General features: G+C 41.4%; 2 protein-coding genes across 3 annotated transcripts; one reads left to right on the plus strand and one right to left on the minus strand.

The window, feature by feature from the left end:
* Positions 1–10,704: 10,704 nt before the first annotated feature.
* LOC131673056 (uncharacterized) lies at positions 10,705–18,722 on the plus strand. Its single transcript, XM_058950719.1, has 7 exons — positions 10,705–10,829; positions 16,852–17,303; positions 17,397–17,510; positions 17,845–17,979; positions 18,107–18,207; positions 18,279–18,508; positions 18,582–18,722. The coding sequence occupies exons 2-7, from the start codon at positions 16,937–16,939 to the stop codon at positions 18,634–18,636; spliced, it is 1,002 nt and encodes a 333-aa protein (XP_058806702.1). The 5' UTR covers positions 10,705–10,829; positions 16,852–16,936; the 3' UTR covers positions 18,637–18,722.
* Positions 18,723–19,166: 444 nt separating this feature from the next.
* LOC131673055 (vanin-like protein 1) lies at positions 19,167–22,796 on the minus strand. 2 transcript variants are annotated; one of them, XM_058950718.1, is made up of 7 exons: positions 21,736–22,796; positions 21,092–21,157; positions 20,869–21,006; positions 20,643–20,810; positions 20,113–20,578; positions 19,686–20,043; positions 19,167–19,581 (listed from the first exon to the last, which is right to left on the minus strand). In XM_058950718.1, the coding sequence occupies exons 2-7, from the start codon at positions 21,149–21,151 to the stop codon at positions 19,176–19,178; spliced, it is 1,596 nt and encodes a 531-aa protein (XP_058806701.1). In that variant the 5' UTR covers positions 21,152–21,157; positions 21,736–22,796; the 3' UTR covers positions 19,167–19,175. The 2 variants fall into 2 exon arrangements, with proteins under 2 accessions (XP_058806701.1, XP_058806700.1); XM_058950717.1 differs by having other exon boundaries at positions 21,092–22,796.
* Positions 22,797–22,925: the final 129 nt, after the last annotated feature.

Consider the following 22,925-nt stretch of genomic DNA (forward strand, 5'->3'; position numbering starts at 1 on the left):
TTCGTAAGCGCGCTATGATCAGTAACTACTATGAAGTGTGACCCCTCTATGTACGGTCTAAATTTCTTTACCGCGAATAGAACGGCTAAAAACTCTATCTCACTAACCGTGTAGTTACGCTCATGAGTGTTAAGCATTCGGCTGGCGTAGCATATCGGATGCTCGCCATCGTCGAATATTTGAACTAGACACGCGCCTACCGCAAAAGATGAACCGTCGCAGTGCAAGTAGAAAGGGCGCGCGAAGTCCGGGCGCGCGAGAACAGGCGCCTCAGTCAACGCGCGCTTCAACCTTTCAAATGCGACTTGCTGAGCTTCACCCCAGTCCCACGGTTGATCCTTACGAATTAATTTTGTTAGAGGAACTTTAATATCACTTTCGTGTTCGATAAACCTAGCGTACCAGCCTACCATCCCGAGAAAGCGACGCAACTGAGCTACATTGCTCGGAGCCGGATAGTCTACTATCGGTTGCACCTTATTGTCGTCAGGACGCAAACCCTCACTGTCTAAGCGATAGCCCAAGTACGTTACTTCTGTGCAGAAGAAATCCGACTTCTCGAGATTGATTTCTAGATCTACGCTCGCTAACCTTTTCAGCACCTTTTCTAGCCAAAAGACATGACTTTTAAAGTCCGCGCTAACCACTAGTAAATCATCCAGATGCCAAAAAACGTGCGGTTCGTATTCAGGCCCGAAAAGTGCGTCCGTTACTCTCGTGAACGTTGCTGGCGCGTTCACCAACCCAAAGGGCATTCTTTCGAACTCCCACAAACCTAGCCCCGGTACTACGAAAGCCGTATATTGCTTACTTATCTCCGAGAGGGGAATTTGCCAGAACGCTGACTTTAAGTCGATTTTCGAAAGGTGAACCGCGCCGCGCAACCTATCTAAGATTGAATCCATGCTTGGCATTGGATAAGCGTCAATCTTTGTCACTTTATTAACCGGCCTGAAATCTAGACAAAATCTATAACCGCCGTCTTGCTTACGTATGACTACCGGCGCGCTACACCATTGACTGTTCGACGGCCTGATAATCTTTGCCTTCCACAGGCGCATCGTTTCTTCCTGCAGGAAGGCCAAGATTTTCGGCGACATTCGACGCATTGGCGTTTTAATCGGGCGCGCATCACCTACATCGATAATATGCTCGATAACGTTTGTGACAGCCGGCGAGTCTCCGGGTTCAGGGACGATCCGGCGAACGAGCGCCATGATCGTCTCGCGCTGAGTTTCCTTGTACCTATTTAAACCTGCGCATTCAGCGTACACGTCAACTGCCTCGCTATTCGTATCGGCTAGTTGACACCAGTCGTTTTGATCGCCTGACCGCCAGGTACGATTTCCGAAATTAATGTTAATGTCCCATTTATTCCAAAAATCTGCGCCTAATATAAGGTCGTGTTTTAGAGTTGACACGGCCGTCGCGGTAAGTCAAGCGAATCTACCACCGATCTCAAAGCACAATCTAAGATCGCCTAATATTCGCGGCTTTTCACCTGAAATACCTTGAATAAATATCGTAGGCGGCCTTAAACGTTCCTCAAACCTTAGTGCAAGCTTCGGTCCTATAACTGATACTTGAGCACCCGAGTCTAATAGCGCGGTATAGACTTCATTGCCTATTTTTACCTTTAGGAAAAACCTATTCTCCACCACGGCTACTAGCGCTTCATCTGACTCTCCAGTTTTTAGCAAAGGCTATCCTCAGTCTCCCCCCTCACCGAAACGGACGGTGCATCTGTACAGACAACCGGACGCTTGCTCAAAACTGTAGTGTTAGCGGGTTCGTTAAATACTTGTGTATCTTCTACACGCGAATTTATTGAGCCCACTACGTCATTCGATGTGGAAGAGTCCGCGTTCAGTTGAGTTTTGTTCTTTCCGACCGCATCCCACGCATCGTACTTAGACAAAATTCCGTTTGTCGCCTCGTCCCGTTGTTCATGACCGGCCCTAGCACTAACACGTTGAACCGAGGTATTTGCGCCGTGCGAAATGCTCGATTCTTGGTTCTCTGGCTTTAGGGGCCCGTCCAACGCCGAGGAAATGAACTCTCCACTAACCGCGAGGTCTGGTCTCCCCAGCTTCTCGTCAGCTTTATCAAAAACGACTCCACTACCCGGCCTACAAACGACTTGCCTACTTTCGTTTGTATCCGACTTCTCACTCAATACGCTACTTTCAACGCGATCAAAATTCCTTATTTTCGACGCGCCAACCCAACCCAACTACCTTCCCTTTTTAACTGCTCCTCTACCCATACCGCCCGTTCAATTTGCTTTAAGCAGAAGTCGCTGAGCGGTCGACGGCTCCCGCGTCCGAGTTTCCCTGTCTTACTTGATTGCAGACTGGGCAGTTTCGGAAAACAAACCCGACGGTATCGCACACCTGACATACTGGTTTAGCCTCCGTCGGTCTCAGTGGGCAATTATTTGCATAATGCCCTGGTTGTCTGCACTTGTAGCAGACAATCGGCTGCGCATTTTGCGCGGCCGGGCACTGAGACCTCTGATGGCCAACCAGACCACACGCGAAACACGCGCCAGCAAAGGGACGTTGTCCTCTCGCGTTACCTACTAGGGCACCGTTCGCTTGCCCACGTCGCTGCGGTATCAAGCTCGGCGCGGAGAACATCGGCACCTGGGCGGCCAGCGGCTGCGCTGCAACGTTCGGTTGAGCTGCAACATTTGGTTGCGCTGCAACGTTCGGTTGCGCGGCCTGCGGCGAAGAACGGTTCGTCGCCTGCGGCTTCGTGCTTTGGGCATTAGCCGCGGCAACTTCGTTTTTCGGGCCTTTGCCCTTTTCCTGCTAGTGCGCGTATCTTTAGCCGGTTCTAGCGTTAAAACTTCTTCTAATTCGCCCGCGACCTGTTCTACTGCCCCGATCGCTTTCTTTCCAGCCGGCTTCTTAGGCTCGGAATAAGCGGACTCCGGCACGAGCGTAACGTCCGCGCTCGGTGGACGCTGCCACCTTTTCCAGCCCGCCATACGGTCTTCTAAAGCTAATCCTGCCTCTTTAAATTGACTTAAATTTTTAAAGCTTTTTGTCTCTAGAAAGCGCTTGTACTGGGGGTGTAGTCCTTCCACAATTATAGATACCTGTCTTTTATCGGATACCCGGAGGATCGAAGCGTCTTCAAATTGATTGGAAAGCAGCTACATAATCCGAAATGCGTTCGCGCTCTCCTTGCGACCTCTGTCTCAGCTCTCGGTACAGCTGTTCGCGAGTAAGCCGACGACAAAAGTTAGCCGAAAAACTCTTTCTGAATTCTAAGAAATTTGCCCACAGTTTACGGTTAAGTTCGTACCATGAACGCGCCTTGCCCCGGAAGGTAGTGCCAATAGCATTTAGCATTTCTTCGTCCGAAATACTATAGTAACGCTGGCAGTCTTCTAACGCTGATAAGTAACTCATCGCGTTCATGTCATCATCGCCCGAGAAACGAAGCGACCATGCTGTCAACGCACTTACACCATCGGCCGGCACGCCATTTATATACTTAACGCGTTTCGGGCTTTTCTCTCTTGTTTTAGTTTTAATCGGCCTGTCGCTATGCTGCGATACGCTTTCCTTGCGATCCCCGATCTCTGACTCGGAGGAGCTCGAGAGGTCAACCGTGCTGCCATAGTCCGGCAAAATTTTTGTTTTCGCCTTGACCGGCCTGCTCTTTGACACTCTCGTGGAAGCTCTAGACTCCGAGCCCGAGCCTACTTTGTCTAAACCTGATGCGCGCGTGTATTCACTACAGGGTGCGCATACAGCCCTTTCCCATTCACGAACCTAGGTCTCTGTGTCAGGTTGCGGGGGCGATCTATAGATAGTTTCGAGAGAGCTGTTTGGGAATAATATCTGATTCATCGGCCTTTCTCCCCGCGGAGGAACGCCTGGATGAATCTGATAGACGGGGCCGGCGGCCGCTGGCACGTTCAGCGCCGCGCGGCCGGCCGACGGATCGGCCTGCAACGGCCGTTGAGCCTGTTGCAAGGCCTGATCCACTCCTCCTTGCACAGCTTCTCTCTCTACCCTATATAATGCCTTAGTACCGTCAGTGATACCTTGCTGCACCTCCCGCCGGTAAATCCATCGTGGGACTGCTGTTATTGCGTCCCAAACCTGACTAAAAGTACCGTTGCTGCGTCTTTCTAACTCGGGCGCAGTCGCAGCGCGTACGCCTACCTCTGGTGTTATCGCACTAGCGGTAGCGGTGGCGGGTAAAATTTCCTCCTCGGGGATGGGAGTGATAACCCTTTCGCCCGGCGGCCGAATTGGCTCAGGCAGAACGGCAACGCGGTCGGGTGATCGCGTCGCCTGTCCTGGTGATCGCCATTCTGCCGCCTTTGGCGGCGCAACCTTAGCCGATTCGACCGTCCTATTCTCGCTGTCGTCGCTATTAATTACCCTATGCATTGACTCGTCGCGCGTTACATCAGGCACGCGACCCGACGCAAAATCGCCCGGCTGTAAAGGCGACCCAAGCTCTGGCCTCTCCGACGCGATCGTGAAGCGCAAGTACCTTTCCCTAAGTTCGTCCATGTCGCCGTGCAACGCTAAGCCACGGTAACGCATTAACTCAAGTAGGGCAACCGGCTCCGTCGAATCGATGCGGCGCTTGACTTCTTTAACGCGGACGTCGCGAAGCAACCTACGCATCGCAAGCCGATCTTTGCACGCGAGCGGCATGTTGTCAAAAGAGAAAAAAAATTATTTTATTATTCTTCTCCTTTCAACGGCGTAGATGCAATGGCAACAAACAATCAAAGAAACGCACGGAACGCGGTAACTGACACGCTAAGAATTCGATAACATGCGAGAAAAGAAAAAAAAAGAAACTAAAAATACTGATAAACACAGTGGATTGGACTAGCCGCGCCTTCCTTGGATCATGTGCTGGCAAGTTATCGCCTCGCACAAGAACATAAAGGAATGCGTCATACGGTGTAACTGAATACCTCAACCAGTCAAATTTCACAACAAGATCACGCCACTGCCCGAACGACCCACCGCGCCGCGACCCGACACCTCTGAACAAAGAAGCGTTGTTCTACGCACTTTGCCCTTGTTCACAAGGAACGCGCACACTTTCGCACTGCACACACTTAGCTAAATTTTACACGCACTTTCTAAATCACTCTTTCTCATTTACCTTGCCCCTTTCCCCACAAGGGATGCCATGTAATAGAGTCGGCTTGCAACGCCGATGCACCTATAGCTATTACCAATTATTTAGAAGGGGGAGGGCAAGGGAGGCGGTATATCGCTCCTGACAAGGTAAAGAGAAAGGTGGGCGCAATAATCATTCCTCATATCTTAATAAATTACTTTATTACATCATGCTACCCTGAGCATACAGTTCGGACATTCAAACGCGCGTCTTATTATCTACACTACAATCTACGATCGCTGAAAGAGATGGCCGGCACGTTAGCGCCTTGCCATCTCGATACCGACTCGATATAATCTAACTTAGGCTAATAACCGAACCAGCCGCGCCGGCCCGTGAGAGCCTGGCGCAGCGCACAAGCCGTGGGTAGCCTTAGAGTGAGAATTAGAGAGAGAGAGAGAGAGATTAGAAATTGACCTGACGATTGACTGTCTTCGATGCAGGGCCTCGCCGAAGATGGTGATGGCGTCCGATTGCAGGCAAATCTGTCCGTAGTTGGAAGAACTCGACGAAAGATGGGTTGGATCCGTAGCCGATACTAATGTCGTCTCGGTTTCCTCTTATCTTTTGCGGTTGACTGCAGGGGTCAGCACACCTCTCTCTGCTAATGGCCACTTTCTACTGCCCGTCGCGAGTACGCTTCCGAGTGCGTGAGAGACTGCTTCTCACGCTCTCCCCACTCTCTTGCCTAATCGGCGGCACGCGGCACCGTCAAGTGCGGCTAGTGTCACGCGCCTGCCTGCACTAATCGTGTTCTTTCTTTCTCTCTCATCTCTCTCTTTCTCTCACTCTCTCTCTTTCTCTCCTACAAGAGCGCATAGTAACAGGCGCTCTTGTCGACCAATGCCACTGCCTCTCTCTATCTTTCTCCTTCTTGCTCGTTGCGGTGGCGATGCTGAAAACATAAAGGCAGGCATCAGGCACGTGAATTATGTGCTATAGGTCTGCCATGAGTCCACGCCGATGGTAGGGAGAGATGGGGAACACACGGTGCAGGTCGAATCCACCGGCACCGTTACAAAATTAAATTATGATCTTTAATCGTTACTTCATAATTTTTACCAAGTCCGACGTCAATCGAATAAGCGATTGAAAAGATACTTTTTTTTTAAGATTACACTTTATAAATAAACTGATTAATTTGTTTTAAAAATGATTTAGCAATGATATTGAGAAAGCTTCAAGCTACGCGTTGAATTTTTGCGAAGTTGCTCTCGTAAAAAGTAGCTCAAAATTTCGTGTTTTTTTTCTTTCTGAACGCTGTTACAACTTAGCCAATTAAGCTAGACTGACCGCTGGCAAACCAATTCACGCGCGAAACGACAAGCTTTAACGTTATTCTTTCTATATCGTTGTATGATTCTTTTTGCAGAGTTACACGCTCGGAAAAGTAAGAGGCCTATCATTTTTTAATCGATAGTAGTCGCGACAGATGAGGGTACCGCGGTCTTGCATGTGCTACCAAGGTGCAGACTGCTAGACCTACTGACAGCGTTGACCCAGCCTCGACGCCTGTATCCAGTTGTGGTCAAACATGGGAATCAGCTATTGGCTGCGTAAGCTCGATGACAATCGGTTTGTCGACTGGCAAATCGTTCTCTGGCTTATCTCGGTAAAGTTCAGCATACTACAGGGAGCTCCGCGATTATTAGGGCGTTGGAATTTTCGAAGGTATATGATGAGATTGCAATACCATCGTCGTTTCTGTCTCCATAGCTTCCACGGTTTACATCGTCAATCGAGCGAAATTCAACAATCGGATAAGTGTTTTCGCGTACGCCGTTCAAAATCAACGAGGGCGAAGCTCAACGCACGTGTAAATCACTGCTGGTCCGTGCGTTGTCCAGATCGCAGAGACGAGTGAATTAACTTGAGCCGTCGCCGAACTGAATGGCCGCGCCGAAGATAAAATACCTGCCTCGTGCCCGTAACAATTGCTCTCAGGCCTTAATTATCCTACATTCGTGTATTCTCCTTTGAAATCGAATAAACTGGATCGGGCATAGCTGCACCGTAGGTTCGCGCGTCACTTCGTCCCGCCACGAAGTTCGGGCTGCTCGATAGCCTCGTTAAGTGGCAGCTTGTCAAGCCGGCGTGCGGAATGCACAACATATCCGCGAGATTTGGACTGCGTGCCCAAAACAGACGACAAATGTGCCAAAAGTCACGCCAAAGTCGGCGGCGAAGGCTGAGTATTGCCGGGTTGCGCACCACCTCAGTTGCGCCTGCATTTTTTCGCAACGACTTTGCCATTTCATGGTTAAGTTGATAGACGAAATAGAATTGTTAGGGCTTTTCGTACTGATTGAGTAGTTAAGTTTATCATTGTCTTATAGGGAAGGTAATTGTTACCTCATAGTTACATTGTTATGAATATGACAAAGGGAGTAATACTGTATGAATATCGTCTTTCCGCATGAAATTTGTACCATTGTTGGATATTATTGTACAATACTTGTATACTTAAACCACGCGTATTACGATACGCTATTTTTCCATATGTTCTAAAACAATGCAGATCTAAACAACATATACACTATTGATATAAAATCTTAATAGTAACCATAGACAACTTCTTCAAATCGAGTATTTTATCATTTCGATCTCCTAAACAAAATTTAAAGTTAAAGGTTGAAAACCTAGTAAATTTTTATTTTTAGCTATGTACAATTCAGATTATAAGTCCAACAAATGATGACATGCTTTCTCTTAGGAATATTAAAAATTATTTGCACGTGCTTATTATTGTGTGGCTCACATTACAAAGATTAAAATGACTGTCAAATTTTTAATGATTTTAAAATTAATCACAAGTCAATATCTCAGGTGTAATTTGAATTCCAATAATTAATTGTTAAATAAGAAAATACGTTTACAATTTATTCATCCTATTTATCTTATTTCATTGACACTCCGCGACGAATAATAACTTTCATTTGCTGTATCGGTGATAGAATATCAGCTTAGAATAACAGCGTCAAGCTACAAAAATTTCCTTTCTCTCGAATCATTCACAATGTTATCAACGATAAACAATTGTATTTGAAGTACCAAATAAAGAGATGAGATCATTCAAAAGTTCGTATGGCTTGTCGACGAATGAATTACAGAATAACATGGGCAATAGCAAGCATCATTTCCGCGACGATTACACGTAGGAATTTCTTTTCTTAAAAAATTGATGTGCATTAAGAAAAAAATGAAAGGGAATGACGTGTCGTATTAATGTAATTATGCGATCGAAACCGAAAATATCACTGAATGTAATTTATTCTGAAGCACTTTGAATGTAAATCGAAGTAAAAAAATATTATTATACCAAAATGAGTCACATGTTTAATAAAATACTTTGTTCGTTTTAAAAATGAAATGATACGCATTATTCTTTTGATTTATTTCTATCACCTAACAATAATTAAATAATGCCAATATTGAATGTCGTCTCAAAAAGTATACAGTACACAATCGAACTTTAATTTTTAATTCTGTATCTTTATTTATGAAGAAAATTATACTACTTAATGCATTTTCTTCATTTATAATTAATTCTTAAAAATTAGCCTGAGAATGCAAGAGTCAAATCGAAGATTGATATGATTATTTATCGATAACAGTAAATACATACATAACTTATTTGAAAGGTAGTATGAATACCCGCGAGAATAAAAGCAAATGAAAAATGAAGCTAGACATTTGAGGTTATACAGATGAAAAGCGACATTTTGAAATATAAGTCATCTTTTTATAATAAAGTTACGCACTCAAGATAAATATCGTACAGCAAAAACTTGTTCGCAAGAAAATTCCATCTATAACGATCAAATTGTAAAAGCTACGTGCTATGATGATTTTCTATTCCAAATGAGCAATAATTCAGAATGCATACATTTTTGCAGCCCATTATTATCCTTAAAGTACGTGAACATTGTGCCCACGAACGAAAAATTGTACATGATTTGCAAAAATTCATTTCGAATAGATATGGTATAATTGTATGTAAATACACTTATCACGTGGCTTCATCCTCTTCAGCTCAGCTGTTAATCATATGTTTATTCTGGGTTTGTTGTTAGACAAGAGACACACATGCATATGCACACAGCGCCTATATTTATGTGTGTGGGCGTGTGCGTGTCTATGTATAGTAGTGTAGTCGTAGTAGATGTAGTCCAGACTTTGCGTAAAATATCTTGGAAATTAAGGCTGCTCTGACCAATTCATAGCCAGAAATTAAGCTTCGTAAATTTCTCAATTATTTGTTTGTGGTGTCTCGTTCTCTCTCTCTCTCTCTCTCTCTCTCTCTCTCTATGCTCTCTCGGCTCTCGACAGCTGCAGAATTTTATTTTGAGCGCTTATACAGCAATTGAATAAATTGCTTACGTTACTGCAACGAAGAACTTTCTCTAGGTGAGTTAAGCAGTAAAACGATTAGGTTATCGTCAGTAAATAAAATGGCTGAACAAGGCCCTCTCCTCACATACTCTTCTTAGTCTATGAGCCAGAGTGGGGGTGACGCGCATCAGGCTTAAAGTGTATTTGATGTCATTTGAGTTGATCGACGAACATTATTTCTATGGTGATTTACTCACAATTCAACAGATAATTAGTTACTAACAATTAATCAATTCACTTATATTTTGTAAACTGTCATGTATTACGTATCTTGTAACGGATTTCTATATGTGTGTATAAATTTTCTTAGATACGAAAAATGTTGCATAGAATTTGAGATATCGTTTAAGAAATCTAAATTTATGTGCAACTGGTACTGGCAAACTAAAATACTATATATATATATGTGTGTGTGTGTGTGTGTGTGTGTGTGTGTGTGTGTGTGTGTGTGTGTATATATATACATACATACATACATACATATATATATATATATGCGCTTATTTGAATAATATTAATGCTAATACTGTGAATTATTAAAATTAAAGGTGCAAAATGCTGTGCTTGAAACTGAATATCGTCATGGATGTTTGAACGTAAAGTACCTGTACTTAACTGAATTAGTAGTTTTTTATTTTCTATTTAAAAATATGTAAAATATTTGTCAAGATCTGGTATCCAGCTGTTGTCAAATTTAGTCGAAAAAAAAAAACTCACGATTCTTGTCGCTCTTCAAGCAAGCACTTCGCCATTGCTGTTGGCAGCGCTTTTAGAAGGTGAACGGACGAGAGGGAAAATGGCGAAAATAAGCGGACAACTTATTACGGCGTGGCGTCTCTCACCCTAGAAGATCTCGATTGCCTGCATTGATGCGCACTCTCTCAGAGGATAGAGAGACACAGAGAACGCGCTGCTCGTGCGAAACCGGCAGTGGTCGAATTCGCGGGTATAGTGCCGAAAAAAAAAAAAAAAAAAATCACTCCCACTGTTTTCCCAAAACAGGAATAAAATCCGATGAATGGTGCGTGCATTGCAATTTCGAGTTTGCCTAATCGAAGCGGAAGTTTCCCCCCCTCCGCCGTCATCGTCTTAACGCGGAAAGTTAACGTGCTGTCCTGTTCTCCCGCCCCACACTTTTCTGCTGGGAAATTCTCCGTAAAGCGTACCCCGGCCACAGTGCGCTTCGTTCCTCGTCATCCTGTACGCAAACGCGTATTTTTCTCACGGCTCTGAGATGTTATAGAAGGTTCGTCTCGCTTCGACGTATCGAGGTAAGTGGGAATTGTTAAGCGAAGCACGCGCATAATCGAATACGTTAATAGTGAACCAATAGGAGGCGTTGCGCTGCCGTCGCCGAGCGACGTTTTCAAGATTTGCCTAGCGTTGGAAGGGCCATCAACGCCGCGAGTGTATATTCCGCCAATGTGTCCTATACTTCGTTGTGTACAATGGCGCCGAACTATCTCGCGACCCAGTGATATCTGCTTAAATGCACACGCGTAGGTCGTACGTAATGTTACGATGCCAATAGCTCGAGAAGGTCGTGTCCGCGAAATGGAAAGTGGACGCGTGGGTGAGCAGCAATAGCGTCTACCAGATTTCCCGAGCTGCGAGAGATATCGGTTGGGAGACGCCGCGTCACCGCGCGTCCAAGCCTCTTCCTTATCGTTGTTCTCAAAATATTTACTCGAATAGCCCCAGCCGATTTTCCCGCTGGGAACTTCACGGGCACGGCTTCGTACGGCCGACGCTCTCGTTCGCTGTGCGCGCGGGATGCTCTGTGCGAAATGGAAATTTGCGGGGCCGTTATGCCGACGCGTCATTTCAACGGGCGTATTAGAGGCTGTCGTTCGCGCGAAAATTGACCTCTGTCTCGGCAACGGCAAAATCTCCCAGCGGAGCGAGCTTAATTATTTCAAAATATTCGGGACACGTTTAACTTTTAGCTTATCAGGTTTGCAACACTTGATTTTCCTACGAATTTTTCTAATGAGTAATAAAAAGGAACAAATGAGGTCATCAATTATTTTTAATAAATTAACAATATTCGTAGTACGTACGGTAGAATATAAAAATTTATAAACAATTATTCCTTAACGTTTTCCCACACACGCGCGCGCGCGCATCTCGCTCGTTCTCGCAGCTTTATAACAATATGGCACCCGATGTTTTTGTTGATTGTTTTCTCCAAGTGCAGACACAGTGCGAGCAATATCCATACAGAGCCGGTATTTCCCCAAACTCATACGGTTCTTAGAATAATAAAGTTGTTGCAACAGTCTTTTGAAACTCTAAATCTTTGCAATGTACAAGCTTGTGATTAAGAAAAAAATAATTGGAAAAATGTCAAGACGTGGTTTGGTTTCTCTAACATTTATTATTTTATTTATTGAGAAAAATGCCTGCAAATAACATCACTCCAAAGTAAAAAATCTCGACCAACACTTTGGAACATATTTTTTGGCAACAAACTGTAGTTTTGAGATATAATAATAATTTTTAACAACAAATAGCTGATTTTTATCAAGAGTCGCGGTCTGCGTAAGAGTATGCCTGAAATAGGTACGAAGCTTGGGGTCTGATCGAAGTCGAAAACATACACTAAGCTCTATAACCCCAGGGGTCCGATTAATAAAAAAATATCCAATTAAATTCTAATGACATTAGGTTTCCATTCTAATGAATTGCGTTCTAAATGTTCTAATGCTAGACAATTTTTTATTTACATATTTTTATTCGAATGAAAATATTATGTAATTAAATTAATAACAAATTATCAAATATTTAGTGTGGAAATAAATTATATTAGTGCAATTAATATTATTATAATGTTGTAATATTATGTGAAGTTATTATACAATTCAAGAAATCAATTTATTTATTGGATAACCATAAATAAATAAATAAAAAACATTATTAAAAATGATCATTTCTACAAATTATGTAAATTCCATGTCTATTAAAAAATAGCATAATATTTGCATCTTTAAAAAATATCTTCTGTTTTTCATTACTATATAAAGCAACTAGTAAGTTAATGTACCCAAAGTTAATCTCTATAAAGTTAGCTCGATCATTGAACATGGTTAATTATTGAATTTTTTTGAATTTTATTATTCAAGTTCAATCAACTGATTTTTACATGTTCACATTATTCACAATGCAAGCACGTTTTACACACATATACGTGAATAATTGATATAGGTATACACCACTTAAAACTAAAACGTCTTCATTTTTTATCAAACATTTACTTCTTTCAGCTATAAGCGTATGAAAGTTTATTCTATCCGCCATCAATATTTTACTGGTGCATATAAATTTATATGTATAAACATAGTTATACAATAAATAAATTGTTTTAATGAATTATATGTAGTAACTTCCTAGAATACTACAATCTTAAAACAGTATTATTAATTGTGGTACTTTTCAAATAAGAATATATGAATAAAGAGTTGTTCAGTATCCAACATTCGGAACATAATTCATTAGAATTGAAATCGGATGTCACTAGAATTTAACCGGATACTTCTATATAATCTGGACTAAAAATATTTCATTTTTTTATAATCTCCACGCGTGGTCAACTGATATACATCAATCCAATAGTAAAATCGAAAGTCTAGATTACGTACTTTCATTAAAAAAAAAAACTTTGTTTAATTGATGCAATTTTGAGAAAGTTATTTGGACAACTTTTCGACAGCTAAAGGAATTTAGCGGAAAATCAACGAAAATTAACCGAAAAAAATTATAGAAAAACTGCGCGTAGTTAACAAAGATAGCAAAAATTATTTATAACTCCGCGCAATTTCATCATTGATAAAAAAATTATACAATTAATTAAAAATTACAAAATCATACAGAGTTGATCACTCATAGATCATGGGTAACTGTATCTGCACGAATTTACGAAAAATGTCAGGATGAAGGGACTCACTGGGAAGTCGATAATAATCGTACCAAAAAAAATTATAGAAAAACTGAGCGTTATTAGTAAGCATAAGAAAACAGATTATTAATCCCAGGCAATTTCGCTTTAATTAATAAAAAAAATTGACAAAATTGTTGACCCACAGATTATCGATAATTGTATCTGCCCGGCGTTTAAATACTGTTACAACATACATAAGCCTGCTCAATCGTTAGCAAAAATCACACGCAATTTTTCTATCCAATCAAAATATTATTATAACTATCGGTTAAGGAATAAATATTATTTCTCACTACAGTCATATACATATGCACCTGAAAGATCAATCCGTAACATAGATCTGTACATTTTTATTATTATAAGTCACACTCTCAAAATTGTGAGAGCTGTATTAAGGAATAGGTTATTTTCTGAAATAATCCTCAATGTTCTAGGGGTTTTTGGAACTTTTGGAAATTTTTGTTTTATTAACGAAATCTTAATTGCGCAGAATTATTAATGAGTTCTGCGTTCTTTGCCAATCATGCGCAAGTTTTCTATAATTTTTCCAATTTCATTTTCGTTAATTTTCCGCTGAGTTCTTTTATCCTATCAGTGTAAGAGCTGTAGTGATAGGAATGGCTTATTTTCCCAATAACCAATCATTTTAACTACTCCAATATTTACGTGGTATAAAATACCCACTTCTAATTAATAGTTGACATTGACGGTTATTTCAGAAAATAACCCTTTCTTTTAGGTGCATGTATCGCTGTACTGAGAAATAATATTTATTACTTAACGGATTGTTATGATAATATTTTGATTATATCGATAAACTTCGCATGATTTTTGCTAACGATTCATCAGGTTTATGTACGTAGAAACAATATTTAAACGTCACGCAGATACAATTATCGATAATCTGTGGGTTAACAACTTTGTCATATTTTTATTATTAATTAAAACGAAATTGCGCGAGATAAGTAATCGGTTTTCCTATTCTTACTAACGACGCGCAGTTGTTCTATAATTTTTTTGGAATGATTATTATTAATTTCCTGCTGAGTTCCTTCATCCAAAATGTCAGTATAGTCTGAACATTATAAATGTCGGTACGTATAATGAGATATCACTTATAGCCCGATGCCGGTAATGCAGATATACTTTCAACCTACCAATACGTGCCTTGAGACGTAGGCATGATCAGCTCGTATCAAAGAACTATCAATTTGTAATTATTGATATAATTACATATTTATTAGAAACGACCATCGGCGATTTACCAAGTGCTCAATTCTAAACACTCGTATCAATAATACTCATTACATATGATCCTGTTACAGTTAATTAAATCTACTCTTCTTTCCTGCCAACCACACTTTTCGTAAACAGTAAAACTTACATGCGAGTAGGCAAATGTTAAGACCTAGAGTCTAGAGACTGTAGAAATCAATTTTGTAATTGCAAACAAGTAAAAATTATATAATTTGACAATTTTGATTGTAATTACAAATCGTTCGAAATTGCATATTCGTAATTATAATAATTGTTAAATTACATTTTTTACTTGCTTACAACTACAAAATTGATTTAAAAATACAAGTTTCTAGGACTCTAGGTGCTAGGTATAAGCGACAGCCTACTCGCATGTAAGTTTTGTTTTTTGAGAAAAATGCGGCAGGCACGGGAGAAGGAAGAGTCGTTAATAAGCGTTTTTTTTTTAACAAAAAGGTAAAAAGTTTTTCAAATTATCATATTGATCTGAAAAGTCGTGGGGCTGTTTACCTTTATGTTACGTATCTACTATATATGTACGTGATAAGGATCATATGTAATAACAAACTTACCAAGTTTTAAAAAAATCGGTGGTTGCGAAGAAAATTTATGTATGAACTAGTCTGAAACATTTAACGAAAGCAATTGCGTTAGCAACAAGAAAGTAAAAGAAATCACGTTATCGAACATGATATCTTCTTTATAGTACTCATTAGTCTTGTTATTTTTGCATTTCCAATATTTATGGTTCATTTTATGACAGGAAATTAACGTTACGTAATTTGCTAGCTATATATTTTTAAATGCTTACACAGAATCTACCTATTCTTTATATTTTTTCATACTTACTTTATCATTCATACTGACGTCAGACGCGCTCTTATCTTTTTTTTATTTCTTGCCATATTGATCAATATATTTAACATAAATTATTTTTCAAAAAGGAGGATTTATCAATTTTTTCACGAAACGCATATCACAGCAGGAAAATGTGTATTAGTAAAGCAGTTTCGCTTATTCCAAATTCATGATTTATCATATTGAAAACTGCTATAAATAATTTTTAGTTCTTTTCAATTATAAGAGTCAAATTACTGCTAAACAGTTATATTTTGAATAATGGTTTCGATGTTACAACATTTATTTCAATTTTGCACATCCAAACATCAGGTTATCGATTAGTAATAGAAAAATAGTCAAAACTATTCCAAATAATCTCTTACTTTCATGAAACAATTTACTCGCTGCTAATTTCATAAAATGAGTGTGAAAACGATAAGACTGCAGCTTATTTTTTGTATTTTCGTTATCTTCAAACTGGTCCGTATCAATGATGATAAAATGGATTTTTAATTACTGCTAAAAAGTCTCAATTCTAAACCATAAAAACAGCCTTATTTGCCGTTTCATACCGGTATATCACGTGATCATATCCGAGCATAGCATTCATTACTTTTTTATTGAAAAAGGGGGGGGGGGGGGAGGTTAGTCGACGTTAAACAATGAAAATTGAATGTTTTCTTTATTGACTTGTAAATATCAATCTCATGAAGATATATCGTTATGAAACTTTTTTTTAAGTATTCATAATAAGCTTCAATTTTCTTGTACGCAAGTGAGAAAACTGATATAACACTTTATTTATTGAAAAGATTTACATATACGATCCTAAGTGACTATTTTCAATAAATAAATATCGTATTAATAGTGATTTTCTGGGGAGTATATTTGAGATTTTGAAACTTGCGACCAATAGAAAATAAAAACTTATTACGACTACTTCAAGGTGTTAGATAGTTATTCAAAACCTAATTGACATTGCAATGGCTTACCTCAAACTTACCAACGTGTCGACATTTATTGCTAATGCTAAACCGGCTCTGTACAATTTTGGATAAACACACATGATTCTCTCAACCTTTTACAGAAAATTCATATCACATATTTTAATAGTAACCGATCTATCGGGCTACGCGTGTCACGTGAATTTTGTTTATTACTTATTTTATACGAATAAGAAATATCTTCTATTTATTTAAAACATTAAATAATCATCAAGTGACATTGCAATTTGAATACCGTAAAAACGACTGTTGCAGGGTTACATTGAACGATCTTAACGGACTCGAACTAACCTAATTGGCAATTGGAAGCAAGTAAAATTGGTTGCATCTGACAAAAACAATGTGTGCAACAAAATCATCATCTGACGAAGAGACACCGACTGCGCAAGATACAAATTCGATCACTATAAAGAAGCCAAATTTTCTCAGAAAAAAGAGAACATTGCCATTTGAGCTTCGATTGCTCAAGCAAATGCAACACGACCGCCGCAAAAAACTGCAGGGTGAACAGTATGATGATATTTGTGATCACATATCGGTGATCGAAATGGAATTATCGGAGGTGAATGAGCTTCTTGGTGAAGATATTGAAACAAATGTCAAACAGGAACTGGCCTCGGATTATAATCTTTCTAAGTGCAGACCGGCTGAGTCTCTATTAAGTGAAATACGTGCCCAGCAAAACTGCTCTTCTTCAAATTTATCAAGTAGAAACCATATTTTCCCTTCTCAATTGACTTTGTCACTTAGAATTCAAAGTATTTCAAAAGTATTTTAAAATTTTTTATTTGCTTTGCAAGGGGATAAATGTAATTTTGACTTCGACGAGTATGACAATATAGAAATAGTAATGAACTACGACGCGGACGAAAGTTGCACCGAAACTGATGCTGTGATTTTTGCAGGCCCATCAAGTAAATTTGTGCAATTAATTACAATATTATTGTAGTTGACGTACGTTTTAATATTATTGATTTCAAATGCACGTACACGTTTAATGACTTAATTCGGTTTTGAGTTCATAGAAGCACCGCAAAGCGAATGTTAAATAGAGTTGTATTCTACACATCAAAAATATTTTGGCATTATGAATTCATCATAAAAATGTTCAAACACAGAGAAATAAATCACTGTCGGTCGTTTTGCAAAGTTTTTGGGGTGTGTTCACAATACCGAAATAATTTTTGACTTGTACGAAGAAAAGCTGTGACATTCGAATTTTTTTAAGATGCATTCTCAATCAATAAGGTACGTCGCAAGAAGAAACATGTCTCGTTACGGAAAAGAAAGAGACATCTCAAGATAATGAACACGTGGAACCGAATGATGCTGACGCGGAAAATCACGAGAAATTTGATACTGATACGTCAAATGATGAAAGAGGTACCCTCTAATTGGCATCACATTCATCAGTTTACTTAACTCAATCAACTAATTCATTCCACCTAACAAAATTTTTAAAGCAATTCATTTCAAATTTTCAATCATTCAGTACAACTTTAATTTTCAGAATTGTCAGCGTATGAACAATATAATCGAGCCTTAAAACCATGGAATCGTCAAGTTTTCGAAATAGAACAAATACTTAGGCGCAAATACAAAATTCAAGGGGTGAGCAAAGCATCATATTTGAAATTTAGTTAAAATTTAAACTACGATTGTATCATTTCGATCGATTACAGACGGTCATTGCATCTTCGTCACGGATTCAAAATTTTAGAAATCTTCTAATCAATATTAAGAAAATACATCAGTTATTACTAGAGCCAAAGGAATTGAAGAACGTGAAACATTATGCAGAACTACAGGCCAGAGTTGCCATTACGAAAACGATGGAAACCTGCAATTTTCGGCCGTTTAATTACCTCAGTGAGAAAAGTATTCTCATTTTGAAGCAAGCTGATAAAGAACTGTAAGTCAGAAATATTTTCAATAATACATGCTAATTTTACTATAAATAAAATTGTGTATTTGTGGCTTTTTAGGGCTGAATTCCAGTATATATTGTATAAATCCAAAATGGATCTTTTGAAAGGGTGACCTTTTTCATCTTATACCAAATACGATCTGAATTGTTTCTCAGAATTGAAAAAGATTTTTTATGATAGAAGTAAGATAATATGTAGAAAAATTTAGATTAATTTGCTGAATTGCGATAGAATTTTACATAGAAATAGTTGAATTAGTCGCTTAAATTGTGCTATATAGGATTATACAGACAATAGTCTGAGGCATACTGTCGTTTTTATATTAGTAGCCCATTGTTAGTTTCTCGAAGTACATACTTTTATTTTTTTTTATCAGATTGAATAGTGACGGTTAAAGAAATTTATTCAGACGTAAAATAGATACATCATGTTTGTATTCGAGGTTTATATAACAATTGTGATTTGTACTGCCAAATCAAACCGAAATGTGTATATATGTGTGAAATAATCAATTAGTTTTATGAATCTTGTTGGAAAAGCCTTCATAGACGTAAATTGATGTTTTGAGAATTAATAAAGAAAAAGTTTATTTAAAAAAATCACGGTGGTTTACACCTATTCTGGCAAATTCTTTTTCATAATAGTAATATATCAAGGCTTAGTGAGATTAGCTCCGTCATTTGCCAAATTCCTTCCATAAATTGCAAAAGCCATTAGCTGGCTTTCGCTTTCCCTCAGAGATAACTTTCTTGCGGTTCCATCAATCTCACTCAAATAATTTTGATATTTGATTTTTGAGTAATCGACTGGCATGAGGTTGGCCGTCAACGTCATTGGCAAATAAAATGTCTTTCGATACTCGCTGCGATCGCTGACTATCTGTTTTATTTCTATTTTGTGGAAGACCGTCGGATTAATGACGCTCGAGTTGGGACTGAAGCGATCGCCACAGCTCGCTAAAGTATCGTCACGACAGAAGAACAAACCACAGACTTGGATTCCAACGGTGAACAGTCCAGCAAAAAGTCGCGTCCCATTGAATACGCCAATTCTGTATCTATAACAATCCAAATGCTTATGTAAGGATAACACTGATGTAAATTTGCATTTAGTTTAAAAATAATCAATCGCTTCTTTACATCGCGTATGAGCGCATATTACCTGTAGTAATCCTTTCCAGACTGCTTTGCAAGGTTATCATTGAAACTCACATCGATCTTAAAATCACAGCAAAGACCACGGTTACATAGTTTCCTCTCGTGCAAAAGTTGCTTTGGGTCGACGAGCTCCGTAGTGTAAGTCCTAAAATCATCCTTGTACATGAAGTCCTTGACGTTATCCCACACCGTTGGAACTTCCGACTGTGAAAATGCGTAAGCTTTCGGTCTCGTCAGATTGGAAAGGGGCTGGCGTTGACCATTGATGACTTTTGGAATTTCAGTTACGATGAGAACATTAGAAGCCACGTTCGGAATCGTTGCTCTCGATATACCGGCCCGCCCTAAGTATATGCCACTCCCTTCAATCAAGACAAATAAAATGAGAATCTCTCGATAATTATTTCATATTTAGAATGTCGAATCGTTACCTCCGTTAGTAATCGCAGGCTCGTTGAAGCCAGAGCTCAGCAGATTAACGTCGTTCGCGTACGCCCAAGCGGAATGCGCCTGCACCGACGTAAGGAATGGCAACTCGGAAAACCACTCGGCCGAGAACACGACGTCCTTGCCGTGCTTGCTCGCGAGCTCGAGGGCGGGCTCGCCGTAGAGGATGTCGTTGCAAATGATTTGCCCGAACCTCACGCCGAAGTCGGTGTCGAAAATGGATATCTCCGCGGCGGCAGTGACGTTGACGCCCGGCTCGAAGAACAGGTTGTACTTGCGATAGCGCGCGATCAGCCTACCTTGTCTGTCGAACACCACGTTGGTGTTGTAGATGAGGAAGCCGTCGCCGGCGCAGTTCGGTTGTTCCGCTCGGCAATCGACTTTCTCGTAGTGATTGACGACCACGTAGATGCCGAATGCTCTGGCCGCGCAGGATACGCTTTTCAAAGCCTGCGAACGTCGACGACAACCGAGAGATGCGATCCGCAATTGATCGGCCGAGTAGTTGTCGTACCTGCGTGTAATTGCCACTGGAGCCGCATAAAACGACCTGGTCTCGCGAATCCGGCAAGTAGGAAGCCATGTGGTAGTAATGCTCGCGGATTCGCGCAGTGGACCAACCCGTCAGATTTGCTGGGAAACTACTCAGACCAACTTCCGGGAACACAATGATGTCCGCACTCTTCAAGGGGAATTCGATTTACATACGCGGTCGATGTAGTAAAGGATTGTTGACTTACGGATTCGGATGCTTTCTTGACGATTGTCCGAAGATGATTAGCATTTTGCGCTGCAACCTCGAGGCCATCCCGACCCTCGGTCACTGGTCGATACTCAACTACTGCGCCAATGTAGCTCGGAGACGACGGACTCGACGCCTTTATAACAGGTGATAAAATCCAATTACGATGCAGCCTTTTTTTTAATCAGGGAACTCTTGCGTCGAAAATAGCTTATACCCACACAGCTGACCATTGGTAACAGCAGCAAAAGTGCGCCGAGTGACGAGCACGTGACCTGCATTCTTTACTGCGAAGTAAATTCGAGAACGAACATTATGCCAGCACAGTAACATATAGATTACGTAATCGCTCGTAACATTTCTTCGCTTCAACGCGGCTACGAACAAATACGCACGAGAAGAAAAAAAATTATCAATGGAAATTCATTCGAATAAGCGCGTCGTTCGTTATGACCTATGACGGTGCGATAAAACTCGCGCGAGGACAACGAACGAACGAGCGCGGCGTAATCCCCGGGAATTTCCCCAGCCGCTTCTCACTTCTCGAAATACGTCGCCGATCCGCGAGTCGATATGCCGATTCACGATGAATCGGCGCCGGGCAAGGCAAAGGCAGGATTCGCGCGCGCGATCGCGCCACGCGCGACGTCCCCCGATACGACAATTCCGGAAGAGCGCGGCGGCGTCGTCGTCGGACGAATCTCCGCGTCAGGCTGGTAAGGCTGGCAGATAAGGCGCGACCACCGGCGTTATCGCGCGTCGCGAGAGGACCGCTGACCCCCGACGCGCGATAACAACTCGTTTCTCTTTCTCCGCGCGTTCCATTGGACGTGGACGCGTCCGTCCGTCGCTTCGAGACACTTGCCGACGTCGTCGTCCGTTTTGAGAAGCTCGGTGCTCCGAAGCGCCGCGCCGGACGAACGGGTCGACGATCGACGCGCCTCCGCAACTCCGTCGAAACTCGGCTGCTCGATCTCGCGGAACGACGCGCACGGCAGCGACTCGACCGAGTGATCTGCCGAGCGATAAGCGGCCATTTAAGCTCGCCGCCAGCCGGAGGTGATTCCCCAAAGCAGGAAAGTTCGGGCGTGGAAACAACGCGTAACGAATCGCACGCGCCTGCACTGTTTACAATCCGCGCTCTCTCCGGCATTGTTTTATTGGCTTGGCCGATAAGACGTTGACGTTTAAAATTACCTACGAGCGATTGGCGCGCAAACCGATTGGTTACGAGCCTATTTCAGCTCGGCGCGTTCGATTGATCAATGTAAACAGTGGCGATAACGGGGACAATGAGTCGGGCAATCGTTCGCGCGCTCGCGTAAATCGCGCTGCTCCTCTCGCTCGTCGAGTCGTCGCTCGTGCCGCGGGCGCGACGAAGAAAACGAGGCCCCGCGAGCAATTGGCGTGTCACTGGCGCGTCCGCGACTGGCGTAATCTCTTCGCGATGTATATGGAATCGCCGCGCACGACGGCAGCCGAGCTCCTCGGGTAGATCGTGCGCTCGAACGAAACCACAGCAGACCGCGGGAGCGCGAACGAAGAACGCTGAGCAGCGGGTGACCGGTGCGCGGCGAAGTGACAGTTGTTGGAAAATTAATTGAAACTCCTCGCTTGGCAACCGGGAACGAAAGGAAAACTTATCGAATAAACGTTCTAGAACAATCGCAAACAAATGTAACACAGACGTACGGTTTTATCGTTAAAATTGATCGCAGCAGCGGCAAGGATTGCCGCGTTTAGTGCGGCAGCTGCATTATTGAACGCCAGTCGACGATGAATCCAAAGTGGAGAGGGAAGATAGCGCAGAGAGCACAGTGAACGGCTAGTACACGTATACGGAAGGGAGCTCGGTTCGACCGCGCGGCTGTCGTAGATTTTCCGAATTTTTCATCCGGGCCAAACGGAGTGAAAAGAAACGACGATGTACTTATTTATTATACAGAGCACGTTCCCTCGTTGCAAATGATCATCGAGAGATTCCGGGAAAATCTATGACTCGTTGTTCGCGCACACTATTCACGTATGGACGAGCCGCGATAGGCGGATTTATCA

Source organism: Phymastichus coffea, unplaced genomic scaffold, assembly GCF_024137745.1.
Source record: "Phymastichus coffea isolate CEN01 unplaced genomic scaffold, Cenicafe_Pcof_1.1 PCOF00166, whole genome shotgun sequence".
Lineage (NCBI taxonomy): Eukaryota > Metazoa > Arthropoda > Insecta > Hymenoptera > Eulophidae > Phymastichus > Phymastichus coffea.

What these genes read in the sequence shown, in the direction of transcription:
- LOC131673055 (XM_058950718.1), bottom strand. Translation starts at nt 21,151, where the DNA reads ATGCAGGTCACGTGCTCGTCACTCGGCGCACTTTTGCTGCTGTTACCA. An exon ending in TCAAGAAAGCATCCGAATCC is followed by an intron (nt 20,811 to 20,868) that starts GTAAGTCAACAA and finishes TTCCCCTTGAAG; the next exon opens with AGTGCGGACATCATTGTGTT. An exon ending in GCCTGCGATTACTAACGGAG is followed by an intron (nt 20,044 to 20,112) that starts GTAACGATTCGA and finishes TCTTGATTGAAG; the next exon opens with GGAGTGGCATATACTTAGGG.
- LOC131673056 (XM_058950719.1), top strand. Translation starts at nt 16,937, where the DNA reads ATGTGTGCAACAAAATCATCATCTGACGAAGAGACACCGACTGCGCAA. An exon ending in TACGTCAAATGATGAAAGAG is followed by an intron (nt 17,980 to 18,106) that starts GTACCCTCTAAT and finishes TTTAATTTTCAG; the next exon opens with AATTGTCAGCGTATGAACAA. An exon ending in AAGCAAGCTGATAAAGAACT is followed by an intron (nt 18,509 to 18,581) that starts GTAAGTCAGAAA and finishes GTGGCTTTTTAG; the next exon opens with GGCTGAATTCCAGTATATAT.